General features: G+C 46.6%; 1 protein-coding gene across 1 annotated transcript in view; it reads left to right on the plus strand.

The window, feature by feature from the left end:
- The first annotated feature begins 10,352 nt into the window (after positions 1-10,352).
- The window catches only part of LOC147662001 (dedicator of cytokinesis protein 5-like), a 202,657-nt gene continuing 196,784 nt past the window's right edge, over positions 10,353-16,225 (plus strand). The window contains exon 1 of the mRNA XM_086951192.1: positions 10,353-10,670. Coding sequence (XP_086807318.1) covers positions 10,353-10,670 — 318 coding nt within the window. The remainder of the gene's footprint in view (positions 10,671-16,225) is intronic.

Raw genomic sequence — 16,225 nt, forward strand, 5'->3', positions numbered from 1 at the left:
AGGTGTGAGAAGAAGCGCCCTCCATGGTTGGGGGAGGTTGTTCCAAGCCTTGGCCGCTAGGTGTGAGAAGGAGCGCCCTCCGCGGTTGGCTCGGCAAACCTGCTGGGTGTATGTACGTACAGACATATGTATAAGCCAGCACTAAGAGATGCCCCAGCAGCTTCAACCCGTTGATTCACAGTTCAATGGTGGGACTGGTCGGACCTCAGGGGATGGGCAGGGACCGCACGTGCATGGATGCGGGGTATAAAGGCCGCATCCATGGGGGTGGGGTCTCTGTCCAACCTATGGCATCAGGCCAGGCCCCTCCATTGAAATGTGAACCCACAGTTTGAGATGCTGACTCATCCTCCAGTACTGGCCTTTGTACCTAGTGCCGGCATGAGTCTGCGCCTGCGCTGTGGACAGCACCGCGCAGTGAGCGTGACAGGTTCAGCCAACTACGGTGCATCGGGCCTGTGCGCACTATTCATGTAATAAGGTCTCGCGCCGCGGGGGTACTTTTGTCTCTTTTTGCCCAGAAACAAAGATGTCCGAGCCAGGAGGATTACCGGTGCTCCCTGCCCCGCAGCCTCTTCCCACCCGAGGTCCAGCCTTCCTGGGAGGCTCCTGGGCAGGTGACCCTCGCTGCATCTGCTGCTCAAAGGATGCTTGGGCGTGATGTCATGCACAGGTATCAGCTGCTCAGAGGATGCTTTGACGTGACGTCATGCACAGGTATCAGCTGCTCAGAGGATGCTTTGACGTGACGTCATACACAGGTATCAGCTGCTCAGAGGATGCTTTGACGTGACGTCATACACAGGTATCAGATGCTCAGAGGATGCTTTGACGTGATGTCATGCATGGGCGTCCGCAGAGGGGGCAAGAGGGGGCGCTTGCCCCCACCTGGATCCAGGCCCGGTTCTAGAGGATGGGCCCACATACCTGGGCCGACTTTCCTACCTACAGCGTCGAGTGTGACTCAGCAGGCCACAGAGTGAGGCCGGTCCATCGTCATGGGCAGAATGACGGGCCGGCGGAGGAGGCACAGCATGGAGCATCTCCGCCCATCCCAGGCCTCAGGAGATGAGCAGCGCAATTAGCAAGTCTTAGGCAGGGGACAGGAGCTTTAGTCTCGCACAGCAGTCCACAACGATCAGATAAAAAGCGACGGGCGCGGGGGGGCGTTTGGGGAGCGGGGTTAGTGCAAACATTCTGAGTTTAAAAACTGTGAAGTGACAGACCAGATTGAAATTGAAACTTTCTTATGAAATTCCATCCGTTTGTGCAATGGGGAGAATGCTGTATACAGCTAACAGTGAAAAAACTCCGGGAAAAAACACTAAGAACTGAAATAACTACATTTAAAGAACAATATGACTAAAAATGGAAAAAAATGAAAATTCGATTTTGACAATGTTGTAGTGTAAAATGTAATTAACCCTCCATGTTGAGGCCAAGATAGACGTACGAGCAGAGGAGAGATACAGAGAAAGACAGAGCCAAAAGGAAAAATAAGAGACGTAGGGGGGAGTAGAGAGGGGGAGAGGAAAGAGGGAGAAATGATTGATGAAAGAAGATAGGAAAAGAGGCGAGGGGGGGACATAATAATAGATAAACACAATGAGGCAGGGAGACGGAGGGAACAGAGGGCGGCATACAGAGGGAAGGGGATGACAGAGGGAGGGAGGGAGACAGGGAGACAGATAGAGGGTGATACAGGGTGGGAGACAGACAGAGACAGAGACAGACAGAGGGAGGGAGACAGAGTGAGAGGGAGACAGAAAGAGGGAGGCAGAGGGAGACAGAGAGAGAGGGAGACAGAGGGAGGGAGACAGGGAGGGAGACAGAGGGAGGAGACCGAGGGAAGGAGACTGAGGGAGGGAGACCGAGGGAGGGAGACAAAGACAGGCAGAGGGAGACAGAGAGAGAGGTAGACAGATAGGGCTGGAGACAGAGGGAGAGAGGGAGGGAGACAGTGGGAGGGAGACAGAGAGAGAGGGAGGGAGGGAGACAGAGACAGACAGAGACAGACAGAGACAAATGGAGGCAGAGACAGACAGAGAGACGGAGAGGGAGAGAGAGGGAGGGAAACAGGGACAGATAGAGACATACAGATAGAGGCAGAGACAGGGACAGGCAGATAGAGTCAGAGACTAAGACAGACAAAGAGACATAGAGGGAGACAGAGGGAGGGAAACAGGGACAGATACAGACAGATAGAGGCAGAGACAGGGACAGGCAGATAGAGGCAGAGACTAAGACAGACAACGAGACATAGAGAGAGACAGAGGGAGAGAGAGAGAGGGAGGGAGACAGAGGGTGACAGAGGGAGAGGGAGACAGAGAGAGGGAGATAGAGGGAGGGAGACAGAGGGAGGGAGACAGACAGAGGGAGACAGACAGAGGGTGACAAAGGGCGACAGACAGAGGGTGACAAAGGGAGGGAGACAGAGGGAGGGAGACAGACGGCGACAGACAGAGGGCGACAGACAGAGGGAGACAATCAGAGGGAGGTAGACAGAGAGGGAGACAGAGAGAGAGGGAGACAGAGGGAGGGAGACAGGGGGAAGACACAGACAGAGGGCAACAGACAAAGGGCAACAGACAGAGGGAGACAGACAGAGGGAGGAGGGCGACAGAGGGAGGTAGACAGAAAGAGGAAGAGAGACAGACAGAGGGAGGGAGGGAGACAGAGGGAGGGGGACAGAGAGAGAGGTAGGGAGACAGAGAGACAGACTGAGAGAGAGAGAGAGGGAGACAGAGGGGGACAGAGGGGGGAGACATGGTGAGAGAGAGAGCAAGGGAGAGAGAGATAGACAGACAGAGTGAGTGAGACAGAGGGAGACAGGGAGAGGGAGAGGGAGGGAGACAGAGACAAATGGAGGCAGAGACAGACAGAGAAACGGAGAGGGAGACAGAGGGAGGGAAACAGGGAGAGATAGAGACAGACAGATAGAGGCAGACAACGAGACATAGAGGGAGACAGAGGGTGACAGAGGGAGAGGGAGACAGAGAGAGGGAGATAGAGGGAGGGAGACAGAGGGAGGGAGACAGACAGAGGGTGACAAAGGGCGACAGACAGAGGGTGACAAAGGGAGGGAGACAGAGGGAGGGAGACAGAGGGCGACAGACAGAGGGTGACAGACAGAGGGTGACAAAGGGAGGGAGACAGAGGGAGGGAGACAGAGGGAGGGAGACAGGGGGGAGACACAGACAGAGGGCAACAGACAAAGCGCAACAGACAGAGGGAGACAGACAGAGGGAGGAGGGCGACAGAGGGGGGTAGACAGAAAGAGGAAGAGAGACAGACAGAGGGAGGGAGGGAGACAGAGGGAGGGGGACAGAGAGAGAGGTAGGGAGACATAGAGACTGACTGAGAGAGAGAGAGAGAGAGGGAGACAGAGGGGGAGAGAGGGGGGAGACATGGAGAGAGAGAGACAGAGAGAGAGCAGGGGAGAGAGAGATAGACAGACAGAGTGAGTGAGACAGAGGGAGACAGGGAGAGGGAGAGGGAGGGAGACAGAGACAAATGGAGGCAGAGACAGACAGAGAGACGGAGAGGGAGACAGAGGGAGGGAAACTAAGAGAGATAGTGACAGACAGATAGAGGCAGAGACAGGGACAGGCAGATAGAGGCAAAGACTAAGACAGACAAAGAGACATAGAGGGAGACAGAGGGAGGGAAACAGGGACAGATAGAGACAGACAGATAGAGGCAGAGACAGGGACAGGCAGATAGCGGCAGAGACTAAGACAGACAGAGCGACATAGAGGGAGACAGAGGGAGAGAGAGAGGGAGGGAGACAGAGGATGACAGAGGGAGAGGGAGACAGAGAGGGAGATAGAGGGAGGGAGACAGAGGGAGGGAGACAGACAGAGGGAGACAGACAGAGGGTGACAAAGGGCGTCAGACAGAGGGCGACAGACAGAGGGTGACAAAGGGAGGGAGACAGAGGGAGGGAGACAGAGGGAGGGAGACAGAGGGCGACAGACAGAGGGAGAGAGAGAGGGAGGGAGACAGAGGGTGACAGAGGGAGAGGAAGACAGAGAGAGGGAGATAGAGGGAGGGAGACAGAGGGAGGGAGACAGACAGAGGGAGACAGACAGAGGGTGACAAAGGGCGACAGACAGAGGACGACAGACAGAGGGTGACAAACTGAGGGAGACAGAGGGAGGGAGACAGAGGGAGGGAGACAGAGGGCGACAGACAGAGGGCGACATACAGAGGGAGACAATCAGAGGGAGGGAGGCAAAGGGAGGAAGACAGAGAGGGAGACAGAGAGAGAGTGAGACAGAGAGAGGGAGACAGGGGGAGACACAGACAGAGGGCGACAGACAAAGGGCAACAGACAGAGGGAGGCAGACAGAGGGAGACAGAGGGAGGAGGGCGACAGAGGGAGGTAGACAGAAAGAGGAAGAGAGACAGACATAGGGAGGGAGGGAGACAGAGGGAGGGGGAGAGAGGGAGGGAGACATGGAGAGAGAGAGACAGAGAGAGAGCGAGGGGGAGAGAGATAGCCAGACAGAGTGAGTGAGACAGAGGGAGACAGGGAGAGGGAGAGGGTGGGAGACAGAGAGATAGAGGGAGGTAGACAGAGAGAGAGGGAGGGAGACTGAGAGACAGACTGAGCGAGAGAGAGAGAGAGAGAGAGAGAGAGAGAGAGAGAGAGAGAGAGAGAGAGAGAGAGAGAGAGAGAAAGAAAGATGTGTGTATGCCGGGTCTGGTGGCTAAGTGGACGAAGGCATCCGCTGCAGGGACCTGTGTTCAACCTCATGGTCATAGTTTTTTTGTTGCTCTAGCCTCTCCCCCTCCCCACTGACCCCTCCCCCACCGTTGCGGCCCTCGGCCACAAACCACACTTTAAATTTGGCCCCCGAGAGAAAGTTTATGAGTACCCATGCTCTAGAGTCGCATCAACCTGATTTAGAATGTTTTTTTTTTCCGGTTATATTTAGTTTTTCCCTGTTTTATTGTAGTTGCCAGGTCGTCTGCTATGGCGCCTCACAATATTTTTCTCTCCCCCCTATGGGTTTCTTTGTTTATTTAAGCTCTTTGTCTTATTAGATTTTTTTTTAATGTATTTAATACTTGTGCTCAATCATGTCGGAGGATGGTGATGAAGTTAAAATGTTGCCCGCCCCTGGAAACAATTCTGCGGATGCCCATGACGTCATGCACAGGTATTAGCTGCTCAGAGGATGCCTTGACGTGACGTCATGCACAGGTATCAGCTGCTCAAAGGATGCTTTGACGTGACGTCATGCACAGGTGCGACAGGAGGCCGCCTGACCTTCAGAAGGTTCACGCCCACACCTCTCTGAAAGCTGCCTGGCCTGTGGTCTGTCAGGAATTAATGTAAAGCCCCAAGACCCCTCGGGGCATAATACCAAGCAATAGCGATAATTATCGCTATTGCTTGGTTAGAGACAAAAATTTACAGCTGAGCTGCGGCGATTTTTACCGCAAATAAACCTTGGTATTACCAAGTTTTATCGCAAATGCGATAAAAATCGCCGCAATGCATGAATATCGCTGAAAAGTCTGCGATATTCATGCATTACCGAGCTAATGCTCTTAGCCATGTTATCCACCTCTCATTGGATAACATGGCTAAGAACTGCTCAGGGCAGGTGTTAGCTTTTGGAGATATTTGCGATTAGCACGAATATCTCCAAAAGTTGGTAATAGGAGATAGCGATGTTAGCAACTGTTTTCAGTCGCTAACATCTTGGCACGCCCACTTTGCATGTCATTAGAGAAAAATATCACTGACATGCAGAGTGGGGCCCAAGATGGTCGCTATCTCCTACTAGCTGTCGCTAACTGGTGTTAGCGACAGCTAGGTAATAGGGAGATAATTTTATCTCCGCTTTCTTGGCTTTTAAAGCCAAAAAAGCGGAGATAAACCCCCTTGATAATATGCCCCCTCGTTCTTCCCGCCCTCAAAGGACGCCAACAATCACTGACTAAAGAGACCTCGGTGGGACCAGCCGAGCCCCGCGAGGAGCTGGAATTGGTTTTGAAATGAAAATTAAATTGCAGCCACTTGTGGTCTGACCTTTCAATCTTTACGTCAGTTCTTATTTTTTTCAGGGAAAATCGTTACAGGGGTATAATTAAAGATTTGAACTCATTGAAAAATCCAGCAGGGCCAGGAAAGGATGGAAAGAACTGAACATTACGGTAAATTGATGAATTCCCTGCAACCTCTCAAATCTGCGCCTCTGGGGTGAGGATGAAAAGGTCACCCACCCCCGAGTCACCCCCCCCCCCCCCTGTCGGCACTGCCCTCCTCACAATGACCCCCTGCCCCTCCAGTGTGAGGATGAAAAGGGTACCCACCCCCTCGACACCCCCCTCCCCACGACGCCCCTCGTTCCACCAGGAGCAGACGTCACTACCAACTAGTTCATCGTAAATTAACACCGACCATGCCCAGTGTGAAACCAGCTGGAAACCAGCGTGAAGGAGCGCGCCTCGAGACCCCCACGAGGATTTTACGCGCTTTACGCATCCTGATTGATTGATGGAGCGCAGAAACAAAGCACGCATGCGCCTGGTGCCAGCAGGCAAAACACCTGATGACGACAACGTACCCTAGGAAAGCCCCCGCCACACACAGAAGCGCTTTAGAAAGATCCAATGACCGCCGTGAATGACGCCTGTGAGAAACTGGATTATTAACTGGGTACAGCAAAGTGTTAGCTCCCATCATAGCTAAGTAACTAAGCACTAGAAGTAACAAGCATTTGCAATGCAATGAGTCTCGCATATGCAAGAGTTAGAGCTATTGGCATTAAGAATAACAATGGGGCATATTATCAAGGAACAGCCTTATAATTATCGCCGCTTTAGCGGCAGAAAACTGCTGCTAAAGCGGCGATAATGGGCTTGATAATACGCCCTTGAGATTTCCCATAGACGCCCATGTTCTGGTGTGAACATGGGCTTCTATGGGAATTCTCTACGGCATATTATCAAGCCCATTATCGCCGCTTTAGCTGCAGTTTTGTGCCGCTAAAGCGGCGATAATTATAGCGCCATGGTTGATAAAATGCCCCAATGTGTTTTACATTTTTTTGCATGCAGTGGAGTGATGATATTTGCATAGCGCTATTCCCACTCGTATGACTTTGCAGCGCTGTAGAACCAGAACTTGGAATCTACGTTGTGAGGGAGGGGAGACCAGAGTAATATTCTGGCTGAACAAAAAATTAGTAACATTCTAGAAATAGCAAACACTCACAGGAAATACAAGATTAAGGAAAGCATGGGGAATGTAAGCAGGAACAACATGGTTAACTTAATGTATTCACAGTTATTATTCGGAAATCATTGTTTTTTTTGCCTAAAAAGTTAAGCACATGACGACGGGGCGGAAGGGACCAGTTTCAATGTCCATTGCTTAAACTCTTACAAAACTTAAACAGTATGGATTCAAAAACCACCTCCCTGAATACAGAGCTCTGGTACACACTTTATGAACTAAAATCAGGAAAGCAGATGATAAGGATCACATTAAATGTTTTCCACTTTGCCCATCAACCAGGTATTGCAGTACCTCCAAGATTTGAAGAGAGGATGAAGCCTAACGGCTGGGGCAGTCGACCTCAAATCTGGGGAACCTAGTTCAAGTCTCAACAATGACACTCTGCATCCTGTGATTCTGGGCAAATCACGTATTCTCCTCATGCCTAACAAAAATAAATGTGTACTCATGTAACGCAACTGGTGATCATGTAAAAGGCCCGGACACCCGGATTTGGGTCAAATTCTCACTACATAAAACTTCAGAAAAAAAAGGTGCACCCCACCTGGGGAAGCAATGTTGTTCAAAGAAAGAGGTGAAAACAAAAGTAGCGCTTCACTGGAAAACTTTGTAAAATGGTGCTAAGTGTGTGGTTGTGAATAAACCCGATCTGCCTATATTGCGACCACTTTTTCTTGCTTTATTTAGGTTTTTTGTTTCGTACTTTGAACCTATTTTTTCTCTCCATCCTGAGGCTGCTTTTTGGATTAAAAAATGTCAGAAAAAGTCATTTGCAGCCAAGGTGTTTCTTTCTTTTTAGAATACATTTCACAGGGGAACAAATAAAGGAAAGGAGAGGAGAGGAAAAAGAGGGTAAGAGCTATTTGTTGAAGTCATGGTGTTTTGCAAAAGAGGGGAGCGAGACAGAGACAGAAAGAGGGACTAAGAAGAGGAAGAGAGAGAGGGAGGGATGGATGGGGGGCAGCTGCAAGCATCCAAGCAGAAGGAACACTGTAGGAAGGTGGGCAGTGTGAGATGAGAACGGTGAGGGGGAGGGGGAAGGTGAGGGGCTCATCATATTTAGAAAGGGGCCCCTACACTGTTGTGAGGCAGATGGATGTATGACGTTACAACGCATACTTTTACTCCGCATACCATTACAACGCGGTATTCACAACGCATACCACTACAACGCATAGCGCTTTGGGGTGCTGGATAGTGGTAAGTATAATTTACTATTCTAACTCCAGTCCCCGTGGACCCTAGGGAAGGTGTTGGATAGTAAATTAAACTTACCTCTTATCCTAGAGCGCCCCCCAGCGCTATGCGTTGTAATGGTATGCGTTGTAATGCCTGTGTTGTAGTGGTAGTGCGTTGTAAAAAATGCGTTGTAACAGGTGAATACCGAGGCAGATACATGCATGCAATTGGTTGGTTTTACTGCGATGAGCAGAGGAGCAAACTTCTCACGGTATTACAGTACCTTCAGGAATGGTGCACTTCCCCACCCAGGAAAAACAATTTTGTTCAAAGAAAGACGAGAAAACGAAAGAAGCGCTGCACTGGCAAACTCTGTAAAGTGGTACTAATGTGTTTGGTTATGAATAAAACCAAGCAAACACAAGATGATGGACGGAGCGCTGAAACTTTTCAGACACTCACCCCCAGTCACAGATCTGGGTTGAATCCATCATCGTTCTTTAGCTCACTTCGCCACCCCTAGTTCAGACACAGCTATATGCAAATCATTTGTGGTGTCTTGCTGATCTCCTGGAATCTGGAATATGTTCCGTGTTCCAGATTCTACGCTAGACGGTTTGGCCCAGGCTTGTTAGATGAAGCTGACCTCTTTCTCTCCTTAATGAATAAACCCACTTATTTTCATTCTTGAGTGATGTGATCCTTTGGAGTGAACAACTTTACACTGGCAAGGACTGGAAAACGAACCTTCAAGCCTGGAACCCTGTGGTTAGCAGATCCTGAGTCCGTTCACCGTCAGAAGCGACGGAGCCTCTCCTGAATCGGTCTGGTGAAGACTTTGTGGGTCATTCTTCACATTTCCCAAAATCGCTTCAACATGAAAGTTTGCGGTGATATTCCTCTCATTTTTATGCACTTTGCCCTTTTCCTCTACATCTCATACTTCAACTGCGGTTCTCATGAAGCCTGCATGCGCTGTCTGTACACGCGCATTGTTCCACGAACATGTGGAACCTACATGCGCTGTCTCTTGGACGTGCTAAACTTTCCCTCGCGTTCAATGTAAAACCGGCACACTCTGACTCCCGTGCATTGTCACAAAAGCGCTACCCTTTGTGCGTATCATGGAGCCGTTAGCTTGGAAGGTGTATTCTCCTGCCAAACTTTGGAAGTCTTATCGAATGCGCATATGTTCATAGCTCAATAGAGACTCGTGTGCTGACTTCCTTTTGGATATAGACGCTTTGTGAAATTGTGAATAAGCATGAAGACTAGAGTGCTGACCTCTTCAACTATTGTGGTCCAGTGTGTTGCTTCGTTTCGCCGACATGCACGCCAAAGATACTTTCTATCACTTTAAGCAAGCATGCTGTCATCTCAGTACCTCGACGACACACACACCTGTAATTGATGAAATGTCTAATTAAACACTCTTCTCTAGTGTTGTGCCATTCTCATACTGTGCCTCACAATCTCTTCATCATCACAAGTTATGACCTTATTTCCAATTAATTTTCATTACAGACATGTTCTGTTCATAGTTATTTTGAACCCATTCTAGAGTGGAAACAATGGAAAGAAGGTTTAGAGGCATACATTGAAGCCATTGGTGTGATGATTATATGGACAAGAAGAAACTGCTATCTTAAAACATTGTCTAGGTGCAGAAGGCAGGCGTATTTTAAGTCATGTACCTCCAAGTACTGTGCATCATGCATCGTCATCAGATGACAATATTGATGTATTCGATGAGGCTATTAAACAATTAGACAAGCTGTATGTTAAAAAAATCAACAAGGTTGTTGCACGTCACAAATTTCTTAGCAGATGTCAATTAGTAAATGAATCCATAGGCGTTTTTGTCAATGATTTGAGAATATTGGCATCCAAATGTAATTACTCTACATTTCATGACCGGATGCTACGTGACCAACTGGTACACAAAGTTGCTGATGTCGAGCTACAAGAAAAGTTATTAGCTGCTGAAGATCTTATGTTGAACACAGCCATTGACATTGCTCATTGCTTCGAGGATATGAAACTTGCCTCGAAGGAACTTGCTGAACAGAAGGTCTCCGAGGTTCATTTAGTTAAAAAGTCTAATGCTGATGGGGGCACTTCTAACAAATCTAAGTCTAAAACTCATCTCAACCAAGAAAGAAAAGTATATGTTTGTTTCAAGTGTGGCATTCCCGGTCATTTGGCCAATGACAAAAGGATTCCTGCTATTGGTCAAGTATGCAGATATTGTAAATTAAAGGGGCAATATTTATTTATTTATTTTTTGCATTTATACCTCGCTAGAATCAGACTCCTGAAGGAGTATCTCCGCGCCATATGCCCTGGGGAGTGGTCTACAGACAGAAGGACAGTTAATTGGGGGACTGCTAGCCCTGGAATAAAAAGGTTTTCAGCTTTTTCGTAAAATGCTAAGTGGTCAGTGCACTGCCTGAGCACCAAGGAAAGTTTGTTCCAGAGAGCTGGACCAACAGAGGACAGGGCTTTTCTGCCTTGTCTGGACTTCTTTACAATGGGTGCCTGAAGTAAAAGCTGGTTGGAGGATCTAAGATTATGGGAGGGGTTATAAGGGAGGAATATTTCGGCCAAGTAGGAAGGTCCTAGGTCATGTAGTCCTTTATGGACAATACAACAGATCTTAAACTTAACCCTTTGGCGGATAGAAAGCCAGTGTAATTTTGCCAATAAGGGTTTTGAAGGAGGTCTCGGGGGGGCATTTAGGACCAATCTTGCCGCAGTATTCTGCACCACTTGAAGCCTGGCAAGTATCCCCTCACTAGCTGATGCAAGCAACCTGTTGCAATAATCCAACCGGCTCAGCACCAGGGCCTGCACCAGCGTTTTTCTAGTGGAGGCAGGAAGAAGAGGGAATACTTTGCGAAGAAGCCCAATAACATGGAAACAGGTTCCCACTACACTGTTCACATGCTCCTTAAAAGACAGATTCTGGTCCTGTCGAACCCCAGATTCTTTACCACCTGCTTCGGTGGAGGAACCGGGCCTAGATCGTAAGGCCACCAGTCCGGGGTCCATAGTATTTTGGCGTCACCAAACAGCATGACCTCTGTCTTCCCCACATTGCACTGTAGGAAGTTCGAGGACATCCACAGTGCGACCGCCTTCATACCTTGGGAGAATGATCTTATTGTCTCAGAGGTCAGAAGTTCACACTAGGATGTGTAGGAATGAGAACAAATTCATGAATACAATTATTGACTATAAGAACCAACTTGCTGAGCAAGTGAAAGAGGTCGATTGTGATATCGAAGATGAAGAATTCCTTGTAGCTGTTTATGAAATTAACAGTAATGCGATAGATGCTCCTTTTTGCACTGTTGTAATTGGAGATAAAGATGTAAGATTCATGGAAGACTCTGAGGCTAGATATACTCTTATTGTGGATGAATGGTTAAAGGAGTTTCCTAATATATGTTTATCTCTTCCAGACATCAAACTAGTTGGTTACGGGAGAAAACCCATAGATGTCTTGGGATTTTTCACAACTACCATTAATTTCAAAGGGAAGACCATTTCTTCAAAATTATATGTTGCAAGGGAGGGTTCATGCCTTTTAGTTTGGCCTCAGCCAAGAGACCTTATGATCACTCTTGACCCCAACCATCCTGTTTAGGTACTCAGATTTGATTTTTCATGTTGGGATTGGTCCTGCATCCGTGTGGGGAAAACGGTTTCTCAGTGTATTCTCCTCTTCTCAATTAGATCTCCTTAAAAATGTTGTCCACAAAATCATACTGAAACATGATGCCGTACCCAGAGTACACAAGGTTAGAAATGTATCATTACATTTAAGGGAAGCTGTCAATAAAGAACTAGTGAGACTATGTCATCTCGATCAATGTTATTGAGGAGATCGAATGTTCAGAGTGGTTGTCACCCGTTGTTGTCACACACAGACCTAATGGTCACGTCAGATTGTGTGTTGACTTAAGAGATCTCAACAACAGTGTATAGGTGGACAGGCATCCCCTGCCCAATATTGGTGAGATGTTTGCTAAAGTCAAAGGTGCCTCAATATTTTCAACCCTTGATTTGTCTAATGCCTATTATCAGATAGCCCTCCATGATGATAGCAAACATCTCACCTTATTTATCACATCTGAGGGTGATTTTAGATACAAGAGAATGCCTTTTGGGTTAATATCTGTATCATCCATTTTTCAAAGGTTAATGCATAAGTTGTTAACAGACATCAATAATGTATTATACTTTCAAGACGATATTCTAGTTTTTGCTTGTAATTCACATGAACATACCGATACGCTTCACAAAGTTTTGTGTATTTTACAGGACAATGGTTTAACTTTAACAAAGGACAAATGTAAGTTTGGGGTCACATATGTCGATTATTTGGGTCATTCCATAAACAAGCATGGCATTTCTCCCAAGCAAAATCTCATCAGAGCTATTGAACAAGCACCATAACCTCAGAATAAGGACCAACTTAGATCTTTTCATGGTCTTGCAGAGTATTACGCTAAGTTTATTTTGTGTTTTCTGACAAAACTGTACATATGCAAACTCTGATGAAGAACCAGTCATTTTGTGACATTAAATTTAAACAATTGAAGAAATGTATCTCATCTGCACCTACTTTAGCCACTTTCAATACTGCTTATTACTCTGTACTTGTCTCTGATGTCAGCAATAATGGTTTAGGTGATGTCCTTATGCAGAATCAAAATGGTCATTTAGTGACAGTTGCCGTTGCATCCAGACCGTTAAGAGGTGCTGAATGCAAATACTCCACTCTAGAAAAGGAAACTCTTGCATGTTGGTGAGGTATTGAGTATTTTCGAAAGTATGTTTATGGTACTGTTTGCAAGGTGAAGACTGACCACCGTCCTCTTGTGGATTTATTCACAACAAAAGGTTGTGGTAGTGCCACATCTAGGGTAGCAAGATGGCAATACAAGTTACAGGATTTTCATTTTAAAGTTGAGTATATTCCTTGGGTAAAAACATTCATGCTGATTATTTATCAAGACTACCTGTGGCTGACGACAATGTGGTTAAAGAGGATGATGATTTAGAGAATGTTATTTTGATATGTGAGGTATCCAAGGGATGTATACAAGAGAATCAATGAAGCGAGGCGTGTGACAAGGATGTGGTTCTAAAAGAGGTTATAAGTTACATCAATTCTTCATGGCCTAGTAAGGCTGACATTTCAGAAAGTCTTCTTCCTTTCTTTCTTGTAGGCCATAAATTATCTTTGCAAAATTACGTTTTAACGAGAGGTTTGCAACTTGTTGTGCCGTAGACTTACAAAAAACCATTCTTGATATGGCGCATGAAGGGCATCCCGGTATGACCAGTATGAAAAGAAGGATTAGAACCGAGTTATGGTGGCCAGCAATGGTTAAGTGTGTGGAGCACAAGGTCAGATGTTGTATTGAATTCTGTATTAGTGATTAATGTAAAAAAACTGTTTCTTATGAGCGCCTTCCCATCTCTAGACCATCTCGTGTATGGCAATGTATATCTCTAGATATTGCGGGTCCAATGAGTTTTGGCCATAATCCTGTGTATGCCATACTTCTTATTGATCAGCTATCTCAGTGGCCTGATATTAGATTGGTTCCCAAAATTACCTCGAAAGTTGTGATTCAATTTTTAAATTATATATTTGAAAGAGAATGGTTTCCTGAATCGCTTCATACCGACAATGTGGTGAAATTAACATCCACTGAGATGAAAGGTTTCCTTGACAGTCATGGAATTGTTCATAAACGCTCATCTGTTTATTATCCCCAGAGCAATGGAATGAATTGTGGACAGGTTAATCGGGGTGTTCAAGGAAGGGTTACAACTGGCCGTTTCTAATGGAAAAAATTGTACTCGAGCTATCAAAGAAATACTTTGGGGTTACAGAAATACTCCTAGATGTAACAGGGATGTATCTCCTTTTGAAAAAATGAGGGGAAGAAAGAGTGTGTGTAACATGAGTCAGGCATGGGTGAGAAATTTATTGTGTAGGAAAAACGACAAGGGTGGGTCTGATCAAGATCAGCATGGTAGAGCTGTGATTTCTCCCATGAAGATAAATGATTGGGTACGTGTGAAGAAAGGTAGAATTGCTAAAATCTGGGGAGTCCTGGTTTTCTCTCCCTTTGAAAGTGGTAAGAGTGGGTCACCAAGTTGTAGAACTCTCTAATGGGAATGTTTGGAGACTGCTGATTCCACTGTTGCATTATCTCCCAAGCTCTCATGAAATAGAACAAATTGGCGGAACTCTGTTCCTCAACAATCTGGTGTTCAAGATAGGTATTGTGTGCAAAGATAATGTCATCATTCAGTCTGGTGCAAAGATTATCATTTGGATAAATGAAATTTCATTACATTTTATTATTATTGATATGTTATTCTGATATTGTCATTCTTGTATATGTTATACTATTTTCTTTCTACATCTTCTTTTGTTTAACTCTTTTGTTCTTGCTCTGGTAACGAAGGGGATGTGTGGTGTCTTGCTGATCTCCTGGAAACGGGAATCCATTCTGTGTTCCAGATTCCACAGCAGATGGTTTGGCCAAAGCTTGTTAGATGAAGCTGACCCATTTCTCTCCTCGATGAATAAACCCACTTACCTTAATTCCTAAATGCTGTGACCCTTTGAAGTGAACAACTTTACATCAGTCTTGACCCTGTGCCTCAAGGAACAGTCCAGCTCGAACTGCCAAGCCATGTCTTCCCTGGACTGGAAACAAGCATCCTGGGACCGGGTTCGGGCTAACAGCCCTCATCAGCCAGGCTAACTTGAATCCAGTGGCGAAGTGAGCAAGGGACCCGCGTCTGGGCATACCCTGCTAATTTAGAGCAAACAGAGCAAACACAAGGAGATGATGGTCGGAGCACTGAAACTTTTCAGACACTCACTCCCAGTCACAGATCTGGGTTGAATCCTTCATTGTTGTTTAGCTCACTTTGCCACCCCAGTTCAGACATAGCCATATGCAAATCAGTCTTGACCCTGTGCCTCATGGGAACAGTCCAGCCTTAACTGCCAAGCCAGGTCCTCCCTGTACCGGAAACAAGCATCCTAGAACCGGTTTTGGGGTAACACCCCTCATCAGCCAGGCTAGCTTGAATCCAGTAGCAAAGTGAGCAAGTGAGCAAGGGACCCACGACTGGGCATACCATGTCAACTTAGGGCAAACAAAGCAAACACAAGGAGATGATGGACGGATCACTGAAACTTTACAGACATTCACCCAAGTCACAGATCTGGGTTGAATCAATCATCGTTCTTTGGCTCATTTCGCCACCCCAGTTCAGACCCAGCTATATGCAAGTTAGTCTTGACCCTGTGAATAAAATCAATCTGACCACTTTGTGACCACTCTGTCTTTCTTCATTAAGTGTTTATGTTTTATTTTTCGTATGTTGAACCTTCTTTGTTCTCTCCATTCCCAAGGCTGCACTTTCAAATAGAAAAATGCATGACAAAGACATTTGCAGCAAAAGTGTTTTACTTTTGTTTTTTTGGATCCATTTCATAGGGGAACAAATAAAGGAAAGGAGAAAAAAGAGAGGGCAAAAGCCATTTGTTGAAGTCATTGCTTTCACAAAGTGAGGAGAGTGAGACAGAGACAGAAAGAGAGGAAATAAGAGGAAGAGGAAGAAAGAAAAAGGTGGGAGGGGCAGTGGCAGCTTAGGAGCAGTGAGCACTGTTGTTCAAAGACAGAAGAGAAAACAAAAGTAGTGCTTCTCTGGCATACTTTGTAAAGTGGTGCTAACGTGTTTGGTTTTGAA

This window comes from Lissotriton vulgaris, unplaced genomic scaffold, assembly GCF_964263255.1.
Source record: "Lissotriton vulgaris unplaced genomic scaffold, aLisVul1.2 SCAFFOLD_1741, whole genome shotgun sequence".
In the NCBI taxonomy this organism is placed as follows: Eukaryota; Metazoa; Chordata; class Amphibia; order Caudata; family Salamandridae; genus Lissotriton; species Lissotriton vulgaris.